Source organism: Tachysurus fulvidraco, chromosome 12 (assembly GCF_022655615.1).
Source record: "Tachysurus fulvidraco isolate hzauxx_2018 chromosome 12, HZAU_PFXX_2.0, whole genome shotgun sequence".
NCBI lineage: Eukaryota > Metazoa > Chordata > Actinopteri > Siluriformes > Bagridae > Tachysurus > Tachysurus fulvidraco.
Genome location: NC_062529.1, coordinates 1,808,255 through 1,832,092, shown reverse-complemented (window position 1 = coordinate 1,832,092; position 23,838 = coordinate 1,808,255). Strand labels below are relative to the sequence as shown.

Sequence of the window (23,838 nt, the reverse complement as noted above, 5' to 3'; positions counted from 1 at the left end):
TAAACCTCAAACAAAACAAAAGTAAATGCACTCCAAAAACAATGGCACCAAACAGATGATGAAACAAGATTGAACCTGGTTTTTTATATTTAAATCACGTTTCCTTGGTCATAAGGAATGAAATGACACCTCGTCTATTTAACATAGAGTCTGTGAAGACCAGAAGTAATGAAAAATCGTTCTTTAAACCTTCTTTAAAAGATTTTAAACCTTCAGTTTGCTTATAAAAAGAACTGAACTGAGTCTAATGCTAAACCAAGGCCCGGTCCACTGAAGCTAAAACGTTTCATTAAAGCATGTCCTGGCTTTTACAGCAAACCAGAATGATGGTGTTAGATTTTCCCCTCACGTGCTTTCTCATCATGTGCATCCTACAAACTTGGCCCGGCCCAAAGCAGACCTCAGCTGAGCACCGCGAAACGCCTGGAGATTGTTTTTTATCTCGTTACAGAACGCTGAGCATTCCTGAAGGAAATGTGTGCGGTTATGTAACCCACCGGGATAAACCTCAGCTTAACAAATAAGCAAAATGGCATAGTGAGCACCGAGAATAGTAGAGCAGCACTCACTAAAGCCTACGTAGACCTGGCAGAGAGACGTGAGAAGGCTAATGGAAAGAGTAAGGGAATGTCAGGAGCCTAAAAGGTTGCTTCTTATCAGCAAAACAGACCCCTCCTCCTCCCCCCCGCCCCCCGTTTTCAAATAGTTGGTGATAACAGCTCTTTGACGCATGGACGACTTTGAAAAATAAAAGCAGTGATGGGATTGGTGGGGAGATAAAGAAACGGAGGAAAAGAGAGCAAGTGAGAAAGAGAAAGAGAGATAGAAATAAGCCCAATGACGAATGAGCTCGCGTCTAAATAGGATGACGTTATGGCTCCATTCTTGGCGGTGGTCTTTGAATACCCCTTCCTCCTTTGTGCTTTGAACAATGCGGGTGGACAGATGGCCCCGGTCTAAACCAGCGGTACTCAGCCACTCTCAGACCCCCTAAAGACAACACACAGCCTCAACATCCCCACTTCCCCACTTCTGGTATTTGACCGTTGTGGGGGTAGGTGTCCAAAACTTTTTTTTTCTAAGTGGAAAAGTGGAAGAGCAAAGTGTCCTGACTCAGCATTAAACTTTAAGGACCAAACGTATCTAAAAAGACCTTTGCGAATCGAGTACGGCAAAAACGGATCGATTCTCTTTCATCTCACTCCAGAATCCAAAAAATGGTTCCTACACTAACTTATATTGGTGCTTAAAACATAGGTCTTGCTTCCCATACATCTCAAAATACTTTTTTTTGGGTACCTCAATCCCATTTTAGAACATGGATACGACTTCTTCTCACTTCTTAAACTTGCCCAAGAGTGTAAAAATGCACGTCTTCGGTCTGTATCAATGTTCCAACCCCCCCCCAAAATCATGGACTGTTCTACACTTCCATCTTAGGGCCATAGGGCTCAAATGATACCTCTTACTGCACCACAGACATAGCCCACAGATGGTGACAACCCCCACCCCCCACCCCCACCCCAAAGTTAAACCATGTCAAGAACGCGCCCCCCCCCACCCCCCCAAAAAAAAACGGTCCAAAAGCTCACGGCTTGAGTCCGTGGGACATCCAAAGTTAAAAGAGTAAGTCTTTAACCGACCTGATTAATTTCTCACCATCTGAGTCAGCAGTTACTGCATCACAAGCATGGACATGTGCGACATATAAAGACATATACACACGGTGAAAGGTAGGAAGAGGCGGGGTGACGGATTAACGGATTTTCAGATTTAAAACAGAAGCTAAACGCTGACCTAACACGAGCCAATTGCTTGCTTTAGTGGCCAAATACAAATGTGTTGCCACTTGTCGATCATTGACATACAAATCTGTACTTAAAACTACATGAACGGAGATCCGGGCTTACACAGAAGATCCATCTACAATCCGGCATAGGAGACAAACACCAGGCAAGACAAAAATAAAATCTGCTGACGGAGTCATCTGTAAAATATAAAATTGCATTCGATCCGTTTAGTTTGAGTGGATCAAATTAAAGGACACGATCCTGTAAAAGAGCATCGAAATAGATCTGATAATATAATTCCTCCATTTGACGATGGAGGGAAAATGAAATCAATGCCTTATAGTCCTCAAGGACGCTTAGCCCGTAAGTTTTTTTGCTGAGCTCATGTTTACCGAGTTGCGCGGTAAAGAAGAAAGCGAAGATGATCGTTGACCTTGTAGAGACCAGCACTCCAACCTGGTCTGAAACGTACCTCCATCTTAAATTTAATTTAAATTTTTAAATTGTGAATTTAAATCAGAAACCAAAAGATGCCACTTGTCCCACATCCACTTTGGGTGCAGATGTCTAGACTTCCTTTGTACCCAACAACCCTTTTGCCACAGATATAATTTATGCCAGAATCCCTAATAAACAGTCGAACACCATAGCCCAAATGCTACCTATTGCTACCCTTCAAGATTATCCCAGAATCCAAAAGGTAGCGCTTTCTACCCTTCCGGGTTTACCCAGAACCCAATGGTACCTCTTTCGTCCCTTCTATTTTAAACCCTGCTTTTTAGTCCAGGGCTAGATGCATTTTGCTTATTCGTCTAAACCAGGGATCGGGAACCCACGGCTGCGGAGCCGCAAGTGGCTCTTTCATCCCTCTGCTGCGGCTCCCTGTAGATTTGGAAAATAAATATTTAATTTAAATTTGTTTTATTTTATAGTTAGCTAGTTTTTTTTAAATGAAATTCTAAGATTATGATGCTCTTGTAACATTAAAATAAACCATGTTTCATTTTTTTGTCGCTCAAAATATGCGTCATAACCACCGACTTGCAAAGTCCGACGCACAGAAGCAGACACATTTTTGGTTTGCTGCAGCCGGCGTTTTAAAATTTTGAGGTCACGAATACGAAGAGGACTCGATTAGACATTGGACATTTTATTTGAAAATTGTTTTGTTAAGGTTAGTCCAAACTGCTCAAAATATTTTTGTTTGCCTGCAGAAATAAAATTTCGTTTACTCGGTAGCAGTTCATCGATTTCATAAATGCAACACACTACAGTTTTTTCTCTACTTTCCATAAAGGTAAAAAACGATATATGCAGTGGGTCCAAATGGCTCTTTGAGTGTTTAAGGTTGCTGACCCCTGGTCTTAACAGTCAGTTTCCCCATCTTATCATCTTACGCCAGATATCTCTTTTATACCCCATCACCTTACCCCATAAGTCAAGTCTCACCTTGATCAGACCTAAACCCAAACCCAGTGATTTCTTTTTGTATCCCTTAGTGTACTTAATTCTTTCCCCAGGATTCAAATGCTGCCTTTTCGATGCTCCAAGCTTATTCCAGGGCTGTAACTCAAAAGGTCCCAAACCTACCCCTATATTTAACCGACAATTCCGAAGGCCTGAATTTTATTCTCCCACATATTACACAACTAACAAAAGCTTCCTCTCTGTACGCCTTCATCACACCCCATAAACTTCTTGCGCCCTCGTTTTACGCCGTAATATTACGCAGATAAGTGCCCCGAAGGCTCCTCACTCTAAACGTTTTATTATGCCTGAAAGGCATCACTTTCTACCCCTCCGTCTCACTACTTCATGGGTCGTGATGAATGAAATTGATTAAAAATTCCACAGACTCTGAGACAGGCTTAACCAGTCTCCGACCAGCACGGAAGGCGCTTCAGCAGAAAGCTGTGGAATTCATGACCTGAATCTCGGTCCAGTCACGACGAAACCATGCAGAACTTCCTTTATTGTTGTTGGGGAATGTAGAAACTCCAGGTCCACCAGCCTTCTGCAAAGATCTCTGTACTTTCTTTAGAAACCGAATTTGTAAAAAAACAAATAAATAAAAAATAAAAAAATAAGAAAAGAGGATGTTTATATCAACCAAGGAAATACCATTAGCATCACACGTATCGTTCTAAATCGCTTCCAAATCACGCTAATTTAACCACGAAACCATCCGCAAGGTTACACGAGTTGCAAATTCCTATCGCGTGCGATCACGCAAGTGTTACACATGTACTTTCTGAATTAATGCCAACGGTGCCAACACCAGCAATCTCCAAGCTTGTCCATTCAGCATTAGCAGATGTCCGGTCCAAGTTTGATCTGTCCGATCCCGGCTTTAAACTCCACCTAAATTATTACGTTCGACGTGCTACGACTTAGGAAAAAAACGTGACGATTTGAAAACATTTATGCACCGATCACTCCACCGACCGCCTGTAAAAATGTAACAAATTTGATTATATTATTTTCTGATTCGCTTAAAAGTTAAAGATCTCCTTCGTACGTCTTTAAACCCCTCATAAACAATGTTCGGAATTGCGTTATTGATATCATCTAAAAGACAGTGAACATGAATAAACATTCCACACCATCTACCATTGGTTAAAAAAAAAATAATTTTTACTATTTCTATATAACTTTAAATACTTAAAGTAAGCTAAGGACTGAAAATCCTGGCCACATTCTCAGGAATCTGTATCATCAAACCTCCAACAGCTAGCTATCTCCTGCTACCGATCTGGATACTGTCCAGACCTCCAGACCTCAACAAGCATGAGCATTATCACCGCGACGACGTTCCCTCGTCGTTTCTCAGAGCCACAAATCACTCCACAGAGAGAGCGATAGAGAATCACAATGTGGGCCAAGAGCGTCCTGGTCACACAACAGGCGGACCGTGGGATTTTTTCGTTGGCTAAAAGAAGCTGGAGCAGATCACCTTGTTCAAATTTGCATCTTAATAAAAAACGTATAGGAAAGCTTATACGAAGAGAGAGTCGTTTCTCGTCAGAACGGCGAGCTTGGAAAGCTGTCCGATTTGTATACGGACGTTCTGGAGAAGTCCATCGCTCAGAGATTCATGAGCTCTGACAAGTGGTTCTAGGGTTTGTTGTCTCAGGAGAGCTGTTAGTAACAGCCTGAGGCAATGAGTCAGGGAGGGCCCAATTACAGGGCCATTTAAATCCAACTCTGGCAAGACCACCTAACAACCTCACAGAGAGTGCACTCCTTTGTCAGATTATTATAATTTTCTTCTTTTTTTTTTAACGAGGCGGTCCACAACAGCAGGGCGTACGCAATAACCTCGTTAAACTAAATATTTAGCGATCTGCTTTCAATGGAGGTTCTGTCTTGTGGCTGAGGAAACTCACACTCCGTATCAAATATCTTTGACTGTGTCTTTCAAAAAAAAAGAAAAAAAAAAAACGTGACTAAACAAGTAACAACAAGCGGAGATAAACGCTTGGGCGCTGGTTAATCTGACAAACAGAATTCCCAAGCGTACAATTTCAATTACTTTTATCACTTTTGAGGCTGAAGGACTTTTCAGACGAACGAGATAAATCACGACGAATGTCGTTAAGACCAATGAGACGTTTACTCCGCTAATTTAATTGCGATAATTATAGCCTACTACATACACACACACACACACACACACACACACAAACTGATGTTCCTACAGATGAGCCTTAAAAGCCATTTTTAAATGTGTCATGGCCATAAACTGGATTAACTGCATGACTCAAAAGGCCCGATGATGATGAAAGGTCATGAGAGAACAACGTGAGGTTCTTTCGACTCATGGGAAAGGCGAACGGTGTACCCGGGACCCCAGCGTGACCCCTCGGTGTATTCTCTTACATGCAGATTGTTTGCAGGAGCTCTGCATTTTGTCATCAGCGGGGAGAATCGCGGTTTTACGTGTCAAAAGAAACCGCTAACGAATCTTTAAAGCTTCTAAATCTAAGAAACAAGTAATATGACTACAAAATCATATTGCGATACTTTTTCATGATATGGATCACGATATACATAGAGATTGGTTTTATAAACTGAAAAGTTTGATTATACTTTTATTTGGTGTTAGTTAACAGATTCTAACAGCGGCTCTGGCGGTAGTGTACGTTGAGTTGAATTTGTTCAAGTTTCTATAGCAACGGCTCGTTCACCAAGACGTATATATATATGATATGGTAAAAGATTTAATTTTTATTTGCCAATCATGGAAGGAGTCTCCAGTGTCAGAAGTGCCATTTTTCTGTAGAGTTTAGCTCTAAATTTCCTCCTAATTCAGTCTGTATTCATGTTGCTATGGAAAGTTTTGTCTTTTATTCCCAGTGACGCATTTGTCAGAGTTTCACAACAGGCTTTAAATTGCGGCGAGAAATCGCTGTATCAGCGCCGTGCTCTGCCTGACAGGAAGCTTGTTGACTTTAGTGGGTGGTGTTATTATTATTTGAAAGTTGCTGGCGTTGTAAAAACAGAAGAAGACATGCCCCGTTGCAGGTAATGTCCTCTCCGCCTGTGAAGATAAGACGGCGACATAAACGGAGCATGCAAAGAATTCCACACATGGTTTTATACCACAGATAAAAAGTTGCCCCGTCGCCAGATGAACCAAAGTGCAATTGCACTTATATACGGAATAAAGACCTTGTACTCAAACCACATAAAGGCTTCTTTTGTAACATGCATTGTATTAAGCATTGCGCTCAGTTGTGTGTTATTTTTAGGTCTTTCGTCCTTCCTGAAACTGGCATTTCTTTGTCTCTGACCTGTCGAGTGAGTTTCACCTACAGGTTTCTGCTCATATCTAGGACTTAAATGTTCTTGATAACAGCAGCTCTGATTGTAGAGTGATAGGACAAAGCCGGTCTGAATTCCACAGGACTTATATATATATATATATATATATATATATATATATATATATATATATATATATATATATATATATATATATATACGGTCGCTCTAAATGGGAAAACTAAAAGATATATTTCGTGCAAAGAACACAGGTGAAAGCAACGGTGAAGCATGGTGGTGGCAGCATCACGCTATGGAGCTGCTTCTCTTCAGCTGGAACTTGCGCTCCAGTTAAGAGAGAATAAAAAGTTAGCTACAAATAGCCAACTTTGCCTCAAAACTTCATAAAGTCAGAGCCCTTGATCTAAATCTTGTTGACAACCTGTCAAGAGGGCTGTGCACCTGAGATCAGATCATTTCCCAGCCCACCCGCCGCTAGCACCGCCCACCCGCCGAACCCTAACGCCTTAACTAACAAATTTTCTGCGGGAAACCCTGCTGTTAAATATTTATGCCGTGTCATTTAATTGATAAATTACAAATCGTAATGGTTGACAAATCGCTGTGGGAAAATAAAGCGTCTTAATCCGCATGCTACAAATGAAAAGAAGTCAGAACGTGACGATGAATCGTGACGAATTTAGCCTTCGTCTGATGCCGTAATTGTTACAAATCATTACAGGCTTAGTGAAATTAGCTGCCACCCATGAGTTAATGAATTATAATCATCTCGTTATGTCATTACTGTAGTGTTACAAGTAGTGCGTTACGAGAAAATAATCCGGAAAGTCCGAGAAATCGACTTCGGGGAAAGTAATCCGTCGATACGACGAATAAGAAACGATACGTTGCTTATACTGTATGTCCTTCATCCTGGACTCAAACACGACCACAGCTTCAGGCTTTTTGTTGTCTCCTCCTGACTAGATTACAGCAATCTGCCAAATCACTGACAGGAATATAGACTCTTTTCAGAAATGTTAAAGATGACAGAAAACACGTTTTCGGTTACTATAGAAACGAGGACGTATTAGACGTATACGAGCACGTTATTAATAATAATAATAATAATAATAATAATAATATTTTTTTAGCTGCTCGACTGTCATACAGACTGTTCTACTTTTCTAGCAAAAAAGCATCGCAGAGCTTCAGCGTCACAGGAAGAGCATTTATTGGAAAGAGGAAAAGGTTGATGTTACACGTCACAATATCACAACGGCACGTTTTTTGCATCATAGCAAACAGAAGGGGGAAAAAAGCAGACACACAAACGCTCTTCAAAGCATTCATGCAAAGTTTTAGTTTGGCAACAGCCACAAAACGTTCAACACAACACACGTGAGGTGTTACATAACCTGAGCAGAACACAGCCAGCGCACACACGGGACTACGAGAGGAACCGACACAAACAAACGCGGGTTAACGTTTAAACCTGGACGCTTTAAAAAGACACTAATTAAAGTAAAGCTGTAGAAAAAAAACGATCCGAGAGTCAAATCTAAAACGTTAAAGAAAACATTAGGAAATTAGATAAACATTAGAATAATAATCAGAACGTAAATAAAAATAATAAATAAAGTTTTCAGATGTTTTATATGTTACTATAAGGATGAAATTTATTATTACAAACTTTTCACCTCATTTAAATTGTAGTTTTTAAAGCTATTTAAAATACATTAATAACATTAAAGACGTTTATAAAAGTATTTATAAAACATTTATAAAAGTCCAATTGGTTCTCAATTTTGGTTTTTCACATTTTTTTATCTAAATAACCTTTTTATTATGTTTATTATGTTTATTAGGTAAATAAATAATAATTAAATTAAAGTAAAAAAATATATTTATTGTTAAAGTAAAATAAAGGTGCTGGAATTTTCATATGAAGGCGAAAAGACAGACGCACGAACTGCTGTGTGTTCGACCCAATAAAAATGCTGAGCTCAGCTCTTCGGTTATAAAGGTTTAATAACCGCAGTGACGCAGCGAGGCGTGTCCTCGGAGTGTGTCCTCGGTGTGTGTCCTCGGAGTGAATTTACAGTGTGCTACACAGCATTAAATCCTCATTAGACCTGACTTCACAGGCCATGCTAATTAGTGCAGTGCCATCTGTACAGCCAGGCTGCTGTGTGTGAGAGCGTCTCTCACGGCCATGTGCAAACACCCAGTAAAGCCCGAGCCACGGGTCCGTTTCCACGGTTACTCCTGGGAGATCAGTGAAGGCATCTCACATCATCCGCTTAGTTAAGTTCCTTTATAAGCTGATGAGAATCTATGCTTTAAATGGCTTTCACACACACACACAAACACACACACACACACACACACACACACACACACACACACACGGTGTGTATGGGGAGAAGATTGGATGCCCGATAAATATAATGATTAAAAAAAAATTACAGAAGTTATAAAAAAAAAAAAAATAAATAAATAAATAAATAAATAAATAAATAAATAAATAAATAAATAAATAAATATTTAACTGAAAGTTGGGGTGTTGTTGGATTTTTTTTTTATTTTTTTTTTGAAGAAAACTTAGAAATATAAAAAACCATGGACCGTTACCATAACAACCAAAAACAACAGGTAAGTCAGACAGCGTGCAGGTTGTGTAGCTAATCCCGCGACTCTACGTTCACACACTAACACGCAACATTTACTTGCTTGTGTTTTGACTTGTGGACATTGCGATTGTTACTGCCGTAGCTTGTGGGCGTGGCCTGTCCGTAGTTTTCTTAACTCACTAGTCTGTAATACGTTTTTTTAATTGACATGCTGTGCTTCATTGCAAGTTTCGCAAACCGATCTAACTGCACTAGTTATGTACACACCATCATAACCACCAGTGAACTGTGCACATTTAATAAGAGATCGTGTGTAACAGGATGAGATGAAATCCACCCCATAAAGGTCAGAACTAAACTTGTGACCGGGGAACTAAAGAGACGTCGGACCACACGGTCAGTCGTTTGAGTTAATGGAATTCTTGAATAGCTAGTTAATGAAAGCAGACAGTGATTTGTGCCTCACTTACCGTTCAGTCCGTTGGGTATGCTCCTGTGGAGATGGTTGGATGATAGATCATCCATAGATCTTCTTATGGCTGCCATCTTTCCGTCGACGGGTTTGTGCCCGTGACCATGATGGTGGTCCGGGCTTCCTGCGCTTCCCGTACTGGACGTACTGCTTCCGTCCCCTACGTCCCTCACGTTATTTGTTCCTCCGTTCAGGTTGGTCAAGCTGGATTGGCTGTCTATAGAGCTCCTCGACCCGGCGCCGTTCCTCTCTTCCTCCAGCATGATGATGATCTCCTTTAACTCCACGTTCTCACGCACAATGGTCTCCTGATTGAGCTCTAGCTCCTTCAGTTTCTGCTGATAGAATCCGACCTCCTTCCAGACGACGCCGGCCGTGTACCTGCCGAAGCGTTGCCACTCCCGCGACAGTTTTTTGCCCTTTTGCCGGTCGTCGTCCAGAAAGCAGCACAGCTCCCTGAGCTCCTGGTTGTCATCCTGTAGCTTCTGGTTGACTTCCTTCAAATTCCGGATCTCATGAAGGTGAACCTGTAGTCTCCGGTTCACGTCTCGCATCATGTTGCCATGCTCCACCATTAGGCCGATCTTTTCGCTGTCCACTTTGCGGAGCTTTCGAACCAGCTCATCTTTGCTGAGTCGGAGGAGTTCCTCGTCTGAGATCGTGCTTAAATCCTCCCTTGGGACATCAGTCACATTTTTTGCCATATTCCTTTCTGTGGATGGATGGCTGGCTGTGAGAGGAAGCTGAAGGATGTCTAATGATGCCTACATAAATGCAGTAGATCTAAAATCACACCCATGGCATTGAAGATAAATCCCAGAAGTGGGAAACCTGTTAAGCAAAATAACACAGATAACTCCTGCTTTTTATCTCTGAAATCCTTCGTCCTGAAAGGTCAGATATTCAGTCCAGTGAGATGGAATTAGACTTACTGGTCATGCATAACCTGTAGGATGCAGAAAAAGAGAAGAGGACAGAATGTGAGAATAAACTGAGCCTGAATCACTGCAGTGGATGCTGATTATGGGTTGCCAGATTGGGGAGATTTCTAAACACTTAAACCGTTGTTTACAATCTCAGATTCACAATCAACTTCTTAATAATGACCACGATGGAGTCTAACAAACGTACAATCGTGCATTCTTTTCCTGTGTGTATAATAAGTATGGTGAAAAAACGCTGAAATTATATAAATCTGGCAATTCGGTAAAGCCGAACTATTCGGTTATCTCACGTTTATCGCGCTCCTGATTTAACACAAATAAAACACAAACTTTATGTTACTTATCGTGTTAGGATCCGATTAAATGTCCTGGTCTTGTTTTTACGGACACGGAGAGAGAATAAAACCACTTTACCGTTCAGCGACACGTTCAGCGACACGTTCAGCACCGAGACGTTTCTCCACGTGTCCTGTAACAGGGGACTATTCCGTATTCACCCTCCTGTAGACGGGGTCAGACACCGGGATATAAACCGCCGAGCTAGCAGGTAGGTACCGAGTGTGTGTGTGTGTGTGTGTATGTGAGAGAGAGCGTGCGCGCGCGCGCGCGCGTGTGCGTGCGTGCGTGCGTGCGTGTGTGTGTGTGTGTTTAAATTTCGAGGCTCGTGTCTCTTTAAGAGTTCTGCTTTAGTAGGTTAGATAAATGGTTAAACTCTCTCTCTCTCTCTCTCTCTCTCTCTCTGCTCTCGCGATCTCTCTTGCTCTGTCTCTCTCTCTCCCCTCTCTCTCTCTCTCTCTCTCTGTTTCTCTCTCTGTTTCTCTCTCTCTCTCTGCTCTCTCGATCTCTCTTGCTCTGTCTCTCTCTCCTCTCTCTCTCTCTCTCTCTCTTTCTCTCTCTGTGTTTTTCTCTCTCTCTCTCTCTGTCTCTCTCTGCTCTCTCGATCTCTCTTGCTCTGTCTCATCGATCCTATCTCTCTCTCTCTCTCTCTCCACCACCACCATCCATCTCCCACCCCTCTCTCTATGTCTCTCTCTCTTTCTCTTTCTCTCTCTCCCTACCTCTATCTCTCTCTCTCTCTCTCCCCACCTCCCCTCCCCCCCCTCTCTCTCTCTGTTTCTCTCTCTCTCTCTCTCTCTCTCTCTCTCTCCCCCTCTCTCTCTCCCCCTCTCTCTGACACACACACACACAATCATACATGTTACTTTGTTCAACAACACATTTTTCAAACATGTGTTATTAGTCTTCTAGTTTATATGAAGCCAAACCAATCCCTGTGATTGAGCTGTTAGAATGAAAATATTATTATAAACTATATATCTAACATGTTACTAACCTACTGACTTTCCAATCCTTGCTCTTATACCTGAAACAAAATTTTAAATAACAATAATATCAATAATAATAATAATATCTATATCTATATCTGCCTAAATATATATTCTCTGTGTCTAATTTATTTGTCTATTTAGTATATACATAATTTATAATGTCTAAATGACTTCATAGCACAAGTAGAAACATGTCGTTTATCCACAACATTAAATGTAACTATATACAGATAAAAAGTTTAACGTTTCGTTCTAATACGTTTGTGCTTCTATGATAACAACTCATACAGGACCTTGGAATGAGTCTCCAGTGTGAGCGGAGGGAAAGCTGTAACATTAAGATTTCCGACGCTTCAGAACACGGGACTTTATGCTTTATGGTTTGTCTGTAAAATAACCAAAAATCTTTATTTCACACCAGTCTGTTGCTTATTTGCCTACAACCATCACACCATTATTGGGTTTTAATCCTTGCATGAAATCTTCTACCACATGTTTTTTCCACCACATGCTTTTAACACGTGTCTACAGCGCTGATTTAACCAAAACAATCTCGGTGTAAACATTTAATGTCATTATTCAGTTTAAATAATGTGGTGATTCAAATTAGTAAACGGTTCTTCATGCATTATGGAAATAAAATGGGCTGCAGCTGAGTGTAAAGTGTGAATCCAGCGCCCTCTAGTGGACAAACTTTATACAGTAATTCAGCAAACTACTTATGAATTCAGGAATTTGAGTTACAACATGTGTTGTTTTGTATTAAGTCTACAGCTGGGGGCTTTTAGGTTAGATTATTTACGTGCCTGTGAGGATGTAGAAAATGAAATGCAATTCAATTCAGATTAAAACCTAATAATAATAAATATTGATACCTGCCCAAATCTGTGTTTATCTAAACACAGGCACTGTGACACGAAGCTCCAAAGTTCTCACGTTGACTCCAATCTCAGCTCTTCGTCTGCGTTGTTTATTTTTGACAGACTGGATTACAGCTAATCATTAAACCCTTCGTGTGCCTAATCTGCACTGTTTAACGAGATTATAAATTATTTATTGAGCTTTTCAGAAGACGACTCTTGTGGCGATGGATGTTGCATTAACACGTACGATGTTACTCCTCGCAGTGTAAAGGTTAATCTGTCATTTGTGTTTTAGATAAAATCTCACTGGCTTTTTGTTAGTAAACAACAGATGTGGGGGATGTGGCAGCTCAGTGGTTAAGGTGTTTGACTACTGATCGGAAGCTCATTGGTTCGAATCCCAGTCCACTCAGTTGCCACTGCAGAGCAAGGCCCTTAACCCTCAATTGCTCAGGTATATAAAAAAAAATGTAAGTCACTCTGGATAAGAGTGTTTGGTAAATGTTAATGTAATGTAAATCACAAAGATGCTGTACGAATGTAGATTTAAATCCCTAATTAACTTTTCTGGATGGCATTTGTTAAGTGGGATTATAATTCATTAGATATACAGGTGTAGAAACAGTACTCAGTGTGTTTAAAGGATTTTCAGTGAGTAGACAGTGAAAAAAAAAGGTCCTGTGATGAACAACAGGACTGTCTTTATGATCACAGCAGCAGCTCTTAGGTACAAATCTAAAGATGAGATGAAACACTGGATTTGTGGGAAAAAACTAATCTCTACTAAAGTCTATGCCATTCTTCTTAAATATGTTCTACGTTATACAGTTCTATCCTCTTATAGTTTACTCTATTCTACTCTATTGTTACTCGGCTCTATTTTTCTCTCCTCTGCTCTACTTAAAAGGTTTTCTGACTGTATATACAGTACTGTGCAAAAGTTTTAGGCAGGTGCGAAAAAATGCTGTAAACAAAGAATGCTCTCAGAAATATAAATAATGAGTCTTTATTTCTGTCAAAATGCAAAGTGCGCAAACAAAAGAAAAATCTAAATCAAATCGATATTTGGTGTTACTACCTTTTGCCCCACAGAGCCCTGATCTCAGCATCATCGAGTGTGTCTGGGATTACATGAAGAGACAGAAGGATGTGAGAAAGCCGACATCCACAGAAGATCTGTGGTTAGTTCTCCAAGATGTTTAGAACAACCTACCAGCCGAGTTCCTTCAAAAACCTTGTGCTAGTGTACCTAGAAGAAGGATGGTGATACCAAATATTGATTTGATTTAGATTTCTCTTTTGTTCATTCACTGCATTTTGTTCATTTATAAAAATAAATGTTTAACGCTTCCATTTTTGACAGCATTCTTTGTTTACAGCATTTTTTCACACCCGGCTAAAACTTTTGCACAGTACAGTATATACAGTGTGTGTATACATATATACATATATAAATATATATGTGATAAAATCAATTCTATTCTACTCCACTCTGTTTTATTCGATTGTGTCCTATTCTGCTGTACTCTACTTTATTCTAGTCTTCTGTGGTGCTTTCTCTTTCTTAGAAGTAATAAATGATGACTTGTTATTTTCTACCGGATACAAATCTATTCTATTTTCTCCTATTCTATATTCTATATACTGTAAGTGTTCTGAAATTCCTTCTTCTTCATGTGATACGTTTGAATATGCGAATCGCCAACGTGCGTCATTTTGGCGACTTTTTAGAGAATAGATTTATGACATTTCCTTAAGGAGAGTTGGAAATGTTTTTTTTTTTATTTCTGCTCCTGAATTGCTGGAAAAAGTGAAGAGTAAATGGGAGAGAGAGAGAGAGAGAGAGAGAGAGAGAGAGAGAGAGAGAGAGAGAGAGAGAGAGAGAGAGAGCAGAGATCATTTACACTACAAACTCTCCGTGCGCTTTTGAGGTTCAAAGTGCAGTGAGGACAGAAAGCGCAGTGAGACTCTTACATAACTCCCGCACGCACGCACACGTGTGTGTGTGTGTGTGTGTGTGTGTGTGTGTGTGTGTGTGTGTGTGTGTGTGTGTGTGTGTGTGTGTGTGTGTGTGTGTGTGAGGGAGAGACAGAGAGACAGAGAGACAGAGAGAGACAGGAAGAGAGAGGTTAACGCTCTGATCCGATGATCTGAAAAGGAACAAAATGCGCCGTGTGATTTTGTTGTATTTGTCGGGATTGTTATGTTCCGCACCTGCGCGCGGTCACCCGCAGTGTTTGGACTTCAAGCCGCCGTTCCAGCCGCTGCAGGAGCTGCAGTTCTGCGCCATGTACAAGCACTTCGGCTGCTGCGACTTCTCCAGAGACCAAGAGCTCATGAAGAAGTTTTACCGCATCATGGACAACTTCGACTACTACGGCTATGCGAATTGTGCCGGGTACGTGCAAGACCTTCTGTGTCAGGTCAGTAGACAAAACACACACACACACACACACACACACACACAAAATCCAACCATGCAAATCATATCAAACACAAGCAACATAATAAATTTTTCATTAAATGTTGCATTCTGTACACTCGTTTAAATAGTGTTTACAAAGTTACAATGGAGTAATATGGAGGAAATAAATGTAAATAATTCAACTCAATTGTACATCAAATCCATATTAAATTGAAACGATAAAAGATGGTCCTGCTAATGATACCCTAAAAAAATGGGACCTGCTGTGATCATAAAGACTATAATATGTCCATCCTATAGTAATTACCCCACCATTCACAATTAACGTCTTCATAATATCTTCAGTACCCGGCGTCACCCAGGTGACGATCGGTGCCTAGTCTGATTCTGGTTCCTCTCACCTTCCTGTCACCTTTATTAAAAGTGTTGAATTGAAACCGGGTTCTTTATTTTATAACTCTAAGGATCCAGAAGATTTTCTTGTAGAAACCTACTGTTTACGACTAAAAGAAGCCACGATGAGACCTTGCACCTTGTGAAGTACTTTGTCAATGCTGTCATATGACTGAGGATCTCTGAACCACACATTGAGAGAACATCCAGGACCTAGATGACTCATTTCCTGCTGGGAAATGTGTCTAGATGTTCCTATAAATAGAACTGAGTAATGAGAAAAAAATATTTCATTTTCTAAGCAGCCCTGTGTTATTTCTTTTGATCACAACGTGTTCCATTCATGTATTTTGTCCTGAGAAAGACAAAACCCAAAACGGCGAACATTCCCAGTGTCTCCTTCGGGATTATCTTATCTCTGTTTGAGCAGCAAAACAAATCCATTACCATGGAATATCCACTCAAGCTGGAAACATTGTAAGCACGTCGTAAAAGGAATTATTTGTCGAGCTGTGAGTCGAGATCGGCGTTTATAAGAGAATTATATACGAGAACAGGCTTAATAATAGTGATTTTCTTAACATACGTTCTACCACAGTTTAGTACAGAATTCAGCTAAGATTTTATGATGTAATCATATATACAGGAGCAGTGGTGGCTCAACTGGTTAAGCCAAGCTGCCACTGCTGGGCCCTTGAGCAAGGCCCTCAACCCTCCCTGCTCCAGGGGCGCTGTATCATAGCCGCCCCTGCACTCTGACCACAACCTCCTCAGTTGGGGTATGGGAAGAAAAGAATTCCACTGTGCTATAACGCATATGTGGCGATAATAAAGGCTTCTATGCTTCTATCCTATACAGTTTAAAACTTATTGTCTTTAGCTTTGTAGAACAAATGTACTGGATCTTGTCCAATTCCTCCTCGCTCTTCCTGTTTTCCTTCATCAGGAATGCTCACCGTACGCTGCGCATCTTTTTGATGCCGAAGATCCCAGTACACCCCTGAGATCCATTCCAGGTCTGTGTCCAGACTACTGCTCTATCTTCTACTCTAAATGTAGAGCCACCATCCCTCTGCTATCAGACGACCCACGCCTGTCACAGCTAGAACACGACCGCACCAGACTCTGTCGGTATCTGGAGCTGGACGATTCAGACTACTGCTTCCCTCACGTCCTGAGCAACGAAGCCTTAAACAAAAACCTGGGACGCGTCACGGCGGATACTGACGGCTGCCTCCAGCTGTGCTTGGAGGAAGTAGCTAATGGACTTAGAAACCCTTTAGCTATGGTGCACGCTAACGACGGCACACACAGGTTTTTTATCGCAGAGCAAGTCGGCCTGGTTTGGGCGTATCTTCCAGACAAGTCGAAGTTAGAGAAGCCGTTCCTGAACATCACAGAGACTGTGCTGACGTCTCCGTGGGAAGGCGACGAACGTGGATTCCTGGGGCTCGCTTTCCATCCCAGGTTTAAGTACAACGGAAAGCTGTACGTCTACTACTCCGTAGAGGTGGGTTTCGACGAAAGGATCCGAATCAGCGAGTTTCGGATCTCAGCTTCGGATATGAACGTTGTTGACCATACTTCTGAAAGGTAAGATCTTCTGTTGAATCAGGCACATAAATGATTCAGAGTTGTTTCTTTTCTGTAAAGGACATTTCTGCTTTCATCACCAAGGAATTGTCTGCACTTTGTAAGCCCCAAAACCGCATGCACAATATTAACTACTCTGTCACAAGGTCTAAATTCCAGAAAACTTCACCATCAAAACTGATTTATATTTTTTTATCTAGGTAAAGGGAGAAGCCTTTGGGTTCTAGTAAATGAATCAACATCTTCTGACCAAAGAGAAAACAGTTTGAAATGGTTTTGAGATATGTTTGGCACATAAGAGCTGCTTAGTGTGTTTGCACATTGATGGTTTTGATTCATTTACTTCACCGACTCGTTGTTTTCTCAGAGTTATATTAGAGATTGATGAACCTGCTTCGAATCACAACGGAGGCCAGCTGCTCTTTGCTGACGATGGCTACTTGTACATCTTTACCGGAGATGGCGGCATGGCCGGAGACCCTTTTGGAAAATTTGGGAATGCACAGAACAAGTAATAAATTATCTAATGATTTTTGACATTACTGACACGGTTCATTTCATCCAGAGAGCATCCAGTCTCTAATTCGCTTCTTTCTGACAACGCTCTTTCACTAATATCCACCAAACCTGGCCTTCGTCTATTTTTTTGCTAACTTCGAGTTACCAGCAGACGAAGACTACAGTTGCCATGGAACATCACTCTATGATAAACGATCGCCTTCGGCGTAAATCCTTTTCGTTTGCATTTCCGCTTGATGATTAGCAGCTCAGCAGGATACTGAAAATGAACATATGCTAATATATGCTAGTCAAAAGTGTTATGTAAGCTTGTTGCCATGGTTACGCTGTATGATTTAAGACAGCGATGACACTTTTTTTTTTGACCAGATTTGCTGCATTGGTGAAATCATAACACACTATAACTGAATTAAAGATAATTAGAATTGACTCTGAGATCCCAATAACTCAAAAATAAGTGAACAACGTTTAAAAAAGGTTGTACAGCTTCAATAAACAGCCAAAATCTTATTATAGACATTTAAATATCGAGGCTAGAGAAGTAATAGTTTTCTTTCGGGGAACCCCTGTGTACTATAATCGGACAGAACTATAAAATAAAAGATTAGAAAGGAATTAAGGTCTTGAATGTAATAAAGATTTGACCTCATTTTAGGTCTTTGTTATGATTATTTCAAGGTCTGCTCTTCTTGGTAAAGTCCTTCGCATCGACGTGGATGACAACGAGAAGGGGCCGTTGTACCGAATCCCTCCTGACAACCCGTTTGTTCATGAGCGTGACGCTCGGCCCGAGGTGTACGCCTACGGCGTGAGGAACATGTGGAGGTGCTCTGTGGACAGAGGTGACCCTCATACAAAGGAGGGAAAAGGACGCATCTTCTGTGGCGACGTGGGCCAGAATAAATACGAGGAAATAGATCTGGTGGAGAAAGGCAGGAACTACGGCTGGAGAGCGAAAGAAGGTTTCTCTTGTTATGACAAGAAACTATGTTCCAACAGCTCTTTAGGTGGGCTTCCTGTGAAAACATTGTTAGAACTGACAAACAGTCCGGCTCTGTTATGTTACAGAAATCATTGCACATCATTTTCATACTGGATTTTTTTCCCCCCCAGATGATGTTCTTCCGATTTATGCATATCCTCATAAGATGGGGAAATCGGTGACGGGTGGATATGTCTACCGAGGCTGTCAATACCCCAACTTAAACGGAATGTACATATTCGGCGACTTTATGAGTGGGTACGTCCATTACACTTTACACCGTGTGGATCGACGGCGTGGAGAAATAAAACCGAACGATTTATATATAGTATTTATAAATATGACATATTATAGCTATTACCATATTAACTGGTTATTTCTGCCCTTCTGCATAAAGAGTTACAGGAAAAACTCTAGATTTATAAAATTGTTGTTCAGCGTATCATATAGTCAAAAATTTCCAATATCGGAACTGAAATAAGTGACAACACGAGTGAAAAAGTATCAAATTAATAATAATAATAATAATAATAATAATAATAATAATAATAATAATAATAATTTAAAGTCTTTTTTTAGTACTAGTGCAAAAGTTTGTATACCCTTTGAACAAAAATTAGTAGACAAAAGAGGGTCATGGAAAATGTACACATCCTGTTGTTGCTGGATAATAAAAATTCTAAGAAAAATGATCAACTTTGGTTCTTTGATCGTTTTCCTTTTCCACCCAGAAATCATGGGGTAAATAAACATTTGCACTCTTAATAGCATAAAAGTCCTTTTAAACGTAAGTATATATTAATAATGCAGAATGTTTTTAGTTACTGAAAGCTTTGAGCAAATGTGCATGAAGTGATTAGATATTACTCAAGGCGTCAACTCTAAATGATCGCAACATGACCAAATTCACTTTCCTCCAGACGTTTGATGAGTCTAAAGGAGAACCGTAACACACGCCGATGGGACTACAGTGAGATCTGCATGGGCTTTGGCCGGACCTGTGCGTTTCCAGGCCTAATTAACAATTACTACCCGTATGTCATTTCTTTTGGTGAGGATGAAGCAGGTAAGAAATAATCTGTACATCTTTTCCAATCTTCCTGACAGCTTTACGGTTAAGAGACGTGTCATGATCTAGACATTTGCATCATATTGCATCACTTACAGTATTATGCGAAAGTCAGAGGCCAATCATAAAGATGGGAAAATGTACAGCGCATTAAATCCGTTTTCAGTCAACCGTCTATGAAGTACTTGTTCATGTAATATTTAAATAAGTGTTGCATTGAAATAAAGGGGAAAAATAGCCTTTAATATATCCTTCACTTATCTGTCTGTGATTAGGTGAACTCTACTTCCTGTCTACTGAAGTTCCAAGTGCAACGTCGCCCACTGGGGTTGTGTATAAGTTCGCCGATCCGTCACGGTAAGGATTTTTACACTGCATGTGAAAACCACAATGCAGAATATGCAGAGTCAGCATGATTTCCTTCTTACTGGCATGAAGCATGGCGTTTCTTACCGGAATTTGATATCTGCTTATAATTATGTTGTACAAATCACTACAAAAAGAAGTTTAAAGCATGTTTATAAAGAATTTTGAAGCTTTTAATTTAAGTTGTTGACTTAAACGTACAATCGAGTTCTGTTTTCGCTTGCCAAAGGCACGAAAAAAATAAATAAATAAATAAATGATTAAAATGTGAAAAGCCCGGCTTTGGCAGCACTGCACAGAGCTGTCATCTAAATCTTACTATTTCTTTGGCACGGATTGTGTCCGCTGGCCAACTTCCACACAGCTGTAATACTCTCTCTCTCCCTCCCTCTCTCGCTTCATTCTCTTTCTCTTTCTTTCACTGTTAGAAGCATTTCTTCCCCAGGTTAATTTTAGGGCTCTTGAAATTCTGTGATGAGGTCAAGATGAGTAAAAACATGTGGTCTTGTCGGTCGGTAACCAGATAAAAGAGTGTTGCGTGCTTTATTACAGACGTGCTCCACCTGGAAAATGTCATTACACCTCCCTCCCAGTGCAAGTCAAGAGCAAGCTCGTAACATTCGAGCCAAAGGAAAGTAGGTCTTCTGGCTTGTTCTTGATAATGTTCCTAGGTTCCTGTGTAGAAAATCTATCTTGACAATGCTCTACTTGGTTTGGATGATGTTTTCTGTTTACTGCTGGTGTAACTATGAGCTAATAACATTACACACTCAAAAAAATGAAGGTAGCAGACTGTGTTTTTGCTTGTCACCGGAGTCGTACCATCAAGAGTGCGTCTTTTCTACTTCTCTCAGCTGTAAATGTGAATATAATATAGATTTAAGGATAATTTAAGGTACCTGCACTAAAGTGGTACTTGCACTACTCTGAAAGCTGATTAAAGGAACAACACGTCATAGACTTAACTAGCCATAAGAACATCATGGTACATATTTGGAATGAATAATTAGTACGTAGTGGTTACGTGACGTCCCTTCAACACACGGGTAGACGTACAAAACCTGATGGTACTGCCCCACTTTACTTCTGACAGCCTAGCATTATTATGTCTTCTCAAAGTCTTATTCATTTTAATGTGTCTCTCCCAAGCATTAATTGGCGTTGAAATACCAACAAAACGACACAAACTCTCAGAAGAAAAACCAACAGAATCTCCGTATGAACCGACGAAAGACTGGATTCAAGAGTTGTTAGACGCCCTGAGACTGGAGGAAGAGTACGACGTCATGGGTAAGACCACACCATTTACGACTACTATAACCACCACCACCACCGCTCCGAAGCATTCCCGAAAAGGCAGAAGGAAAAAAGGTAAGAAGCCTGAAAATGGTGCTGTGAGACTGATGGGAGATGATCAAGGACGAAAAGACCGTGGCAGAGTGGAAATCTACATCGACGGGGAATGGGGTACTGTCTGTGATGATCTCTGGATCACCCAAAACGCTGCAGTGGTGTGTCGACAGCTAGGATTTGACAACGCTTTAAAAGCCTCCACACGTGCTGAGTTTGGGGAAGGGAAGCACCTGAGAATACTTCTGGATGACGTACAGTGTGAAGGAACAGAAGAAACCCTTCTGAACTGCCAGCATAACAGTGTAGGTATACACAACTGCCATCATCACGAGGACGCAGGCGTCATATGCGGTTCGTTCTGAATGGCCTTGGTGTGAACTACAGACGGAGAAAGTGATGAAAACTGTTAAAAGTAGCACTTAGGTCTACCTCATCAACTGAATTAAAGAGAAATGTATTAATGTTTCATGAAGCAAACACATGGATATGAATTCTTGGGTTTTATATTGTGTTCTAAAATAAAGTAATTACATGATTGAATGAATATTGATGAATTGATGAATTAATTTTATTTCACAAAATTTAACACACACACACACCCCACACACACACAGAGAGAGACACACACACATTTTGTCAGATAGACCCTTGACTTTGTGAATTATTTTCATTTATTTTAGACTGTTTACGTGTTCTGTTTGTTAAATGTTGTATGTTGTATTTTAAAGGAGTATGTTAATATCTTGTTAGCCCGGAATCGTCGAAATAAACGCTGGTGCTAAAATAGCTGCTAGCGTTGTTGCTAGCTTAGCTTAGCTTTACAACGGCGGTATTGGGGTTGGTTCGATTTAGTTAATAGATCATACATATTATCACTTATTACTTAAATGACTACAACAGTATAACTAAGTAAAGCGATATTTGCACTGTCTTGTTCATTTAAGCCAAGGCTGGCGGAGTCGACTCCGATTTTGATTCCTGATGTACCGATCGTTGCTAACTTCTCACAACTTGTTCATAATTGTGCTGAGAAGCACACTAAGATTTTAGTGCGCACATTTCTTCATATGATGTAATCTAGAACGTACTTTACTCTACATAATTCAGTATATAGGATTTTAGGATTTGAAACCAGGGGCTGGCGGAGTCGACTCCGATATTGATTCCTGATGTACCGATCGGTGCAGACGATTTCTAAACTACTCTCAGCCTGCTCAAAACTGTGGTGAACAATTTACAAATATTATCTTGTGTCTACTTCGTATGTCTGCAAACTGGAGCGGATTTTGTATATATAATTAAGTGTATGGATTCTATTTTAAAATAATGGTGAGACTCGATGGTCCGGAATCAAAGAAGCGACTCTTAAGAATCATCTTAGCGACTCTTAGAGTCAACTCTAAAGCTCAAGTGATTTGGAGTCGACGCTTATTCTGATTCCTGGTGTTAAAGATCAGTGGTGTCGATTCACATAATAAAATTGGCCTATTGACCAATTGGCCAAACTAATTACTGTATCAGTTGGTCTTACTCTATCGTTATTGCATGCAAACTAGAGCCGAATGAGTAGTTGAAGAATCGACCCGCTGCGACTCCGTCTCCCAGACCTAGTGGCAACAGGTAGGTACTGCAGTGAACTGGTAGTGGTAAAATATAAAAAAAAATAAAAGCGAAAATGTTATTATTCAGTATTATTAGGATTATGAACTTATCAAGGTTATGAACTCTGTATAATATAAAGACCTCTGGCCAGGCTGTGCACATGGCTCCATAGCTCAGTGGTTAGAGCACTGGTCTTGTAAACCAGGGGTCGCGAGTTCGATCCTCGCTGGGGCCTCGGGTTGAACTTTTTAGTTTTATTAAAAAATGTATATATATAAATATTTATAGGCTCTTAATATCATTTTCAAAAAATGAAACATCTCATATATACAAGCCAGATTTATTGCATATTGCAGTCCAACACATTCCCGAACCCTTTAACATACTCATGAAATATTATATAATTCAGTGTGTAGTGTTAAGAAGTGACCAACAGGTGCCGCTCATGCACTGTACTGTAATAACTGCACTACACTACATTATACTAGATGGTACTATGTATATTAGGGCATTGGTAAAGGAGATATTTTAATATTCATTCATTAATTCATTTGTTTGTTTTTTTTATCGTTGGAAAGCATGTTTGACATTTGGCTTTATCTGAGTTAAATGACGTATGTTTAAAATTTTCCACCAATTTGAGCCAGTGTGGGTTTATAAATTACTGTGAGGTGGTACTGACCTTTCTGACGGATTTTGTCCCTTTACTCAACAATGATTTTACTGTCGTTCCTTTCCTTTT

The 23,838-nt window shown here is 40.3% G+C and overlaps 2 protein-coding genes and 1 non-coding gene across 5 annotated transcripts in view; 2 read left to right on the top strand and 1 right to left on the bottom strand.

Moving 5' to 3' along the window:
* Positions 1-11,227, bottom strand: part of ccdc85ca (coiled-coil domain containing 85C, a) — a 36,941-nt gene extending 25,714 nt beyond the window's left edge. Inside the window, exons 1-3 of one of the 2 annotated variants that reach the window (XM_047821490.1) lie at positions 11,018-11,227; positions 10,592-10,605; positions 9,658-10,490 (exon numbers count right to left, since the gene is read on the bottom strand). In XM_047821490.1, the coding sequence (XP_047677446.1) occupies positions 9,658-10,363 (706 nt within the window). In that variant the 5' untranslated portion in view covers positions 10,364-10,490; positions 10,592-10,605; positions 11,018-11,227. Of the gene's footprint in view, positions 1-9,657; positions 10,606-11,017 lie in introns of both variants that reach the window. The other variant, XM_027159790.2, reaches the window with a different exon arrangement.
* A 3,564-nt stretch (positions 11,228-14,791) lies between these two features.
* Positions 14,792-22,038, top strand: hhipl1 (HHIP-like 1). 2 transcript variants are annotated; one of them, XM_027160079.2, is made up of 9 exons: positions 14,792-15,217; positions 16,559-17,205; positions 17,573-17,716; positions 18,403-18,731; positions 18,838-18,964; positions 19,627-19,772; positions 20,051-20,132; positions 20,694-20,776; positions 21,291-22,038. In XM_027160079.2, exons 1-9 carry the CDS (start codon positions 14,960-14,962, stop codon positions 21,854-21,856), a joined length of 2,382 nt encoding a protein of 793 aa, XP_027015880.1. In that variant the 5' UTR covers positions 14,792-14,959; the 3' UTR covers positions 21,857-22,038. The 2 variants fall into 2 exon arrangements, with proteins under 2 accessions (XP_027015880.1, XP_027015881.1); XM_027160080.2 differs by lacking the exon at positions 20,694-20,776 and having other exon boundaries at positions 21,291-21,456.
* A 1,220-nt stretch (positions 22,039-23,258) lies between these two features.
* trnat-ugu lies at positions 23,259-23,331 on the top strand. Its single transcript has one exon. It is a non-coding gene; the product is annotated as a tRNA-Thr (tRNA).
* The last annotated feature ends 507 nt before the right edge of the window (positions 23,332-23,838 follow it).

Excerpts from the sequence above, each read along its gene's own strand:
- hhipl1 (XM_027160079.2), top strand. The coding sequence starts at position 14,960 with ATGCGCCGTGTGATTTTGTTGTATTTGTCGGGATTGTTATGTTCCGCA. Across the intron at positions 18,732-18,837 it reads ATGTTCCAACAGCTCTTTAG|ATGATGTTCTTCCGATTTAT; the intron begins GTGGGCTTCCTG and ends TTTCCCCCCCAG. Across the intron at positions 20,133-20,693 it reads AAGTTCGCCGATCCGTCACG|ACGTGCTCCACCTGGAAAAT; the intron begins GTAAGGATTTTT and ends GCTTTATTACAG.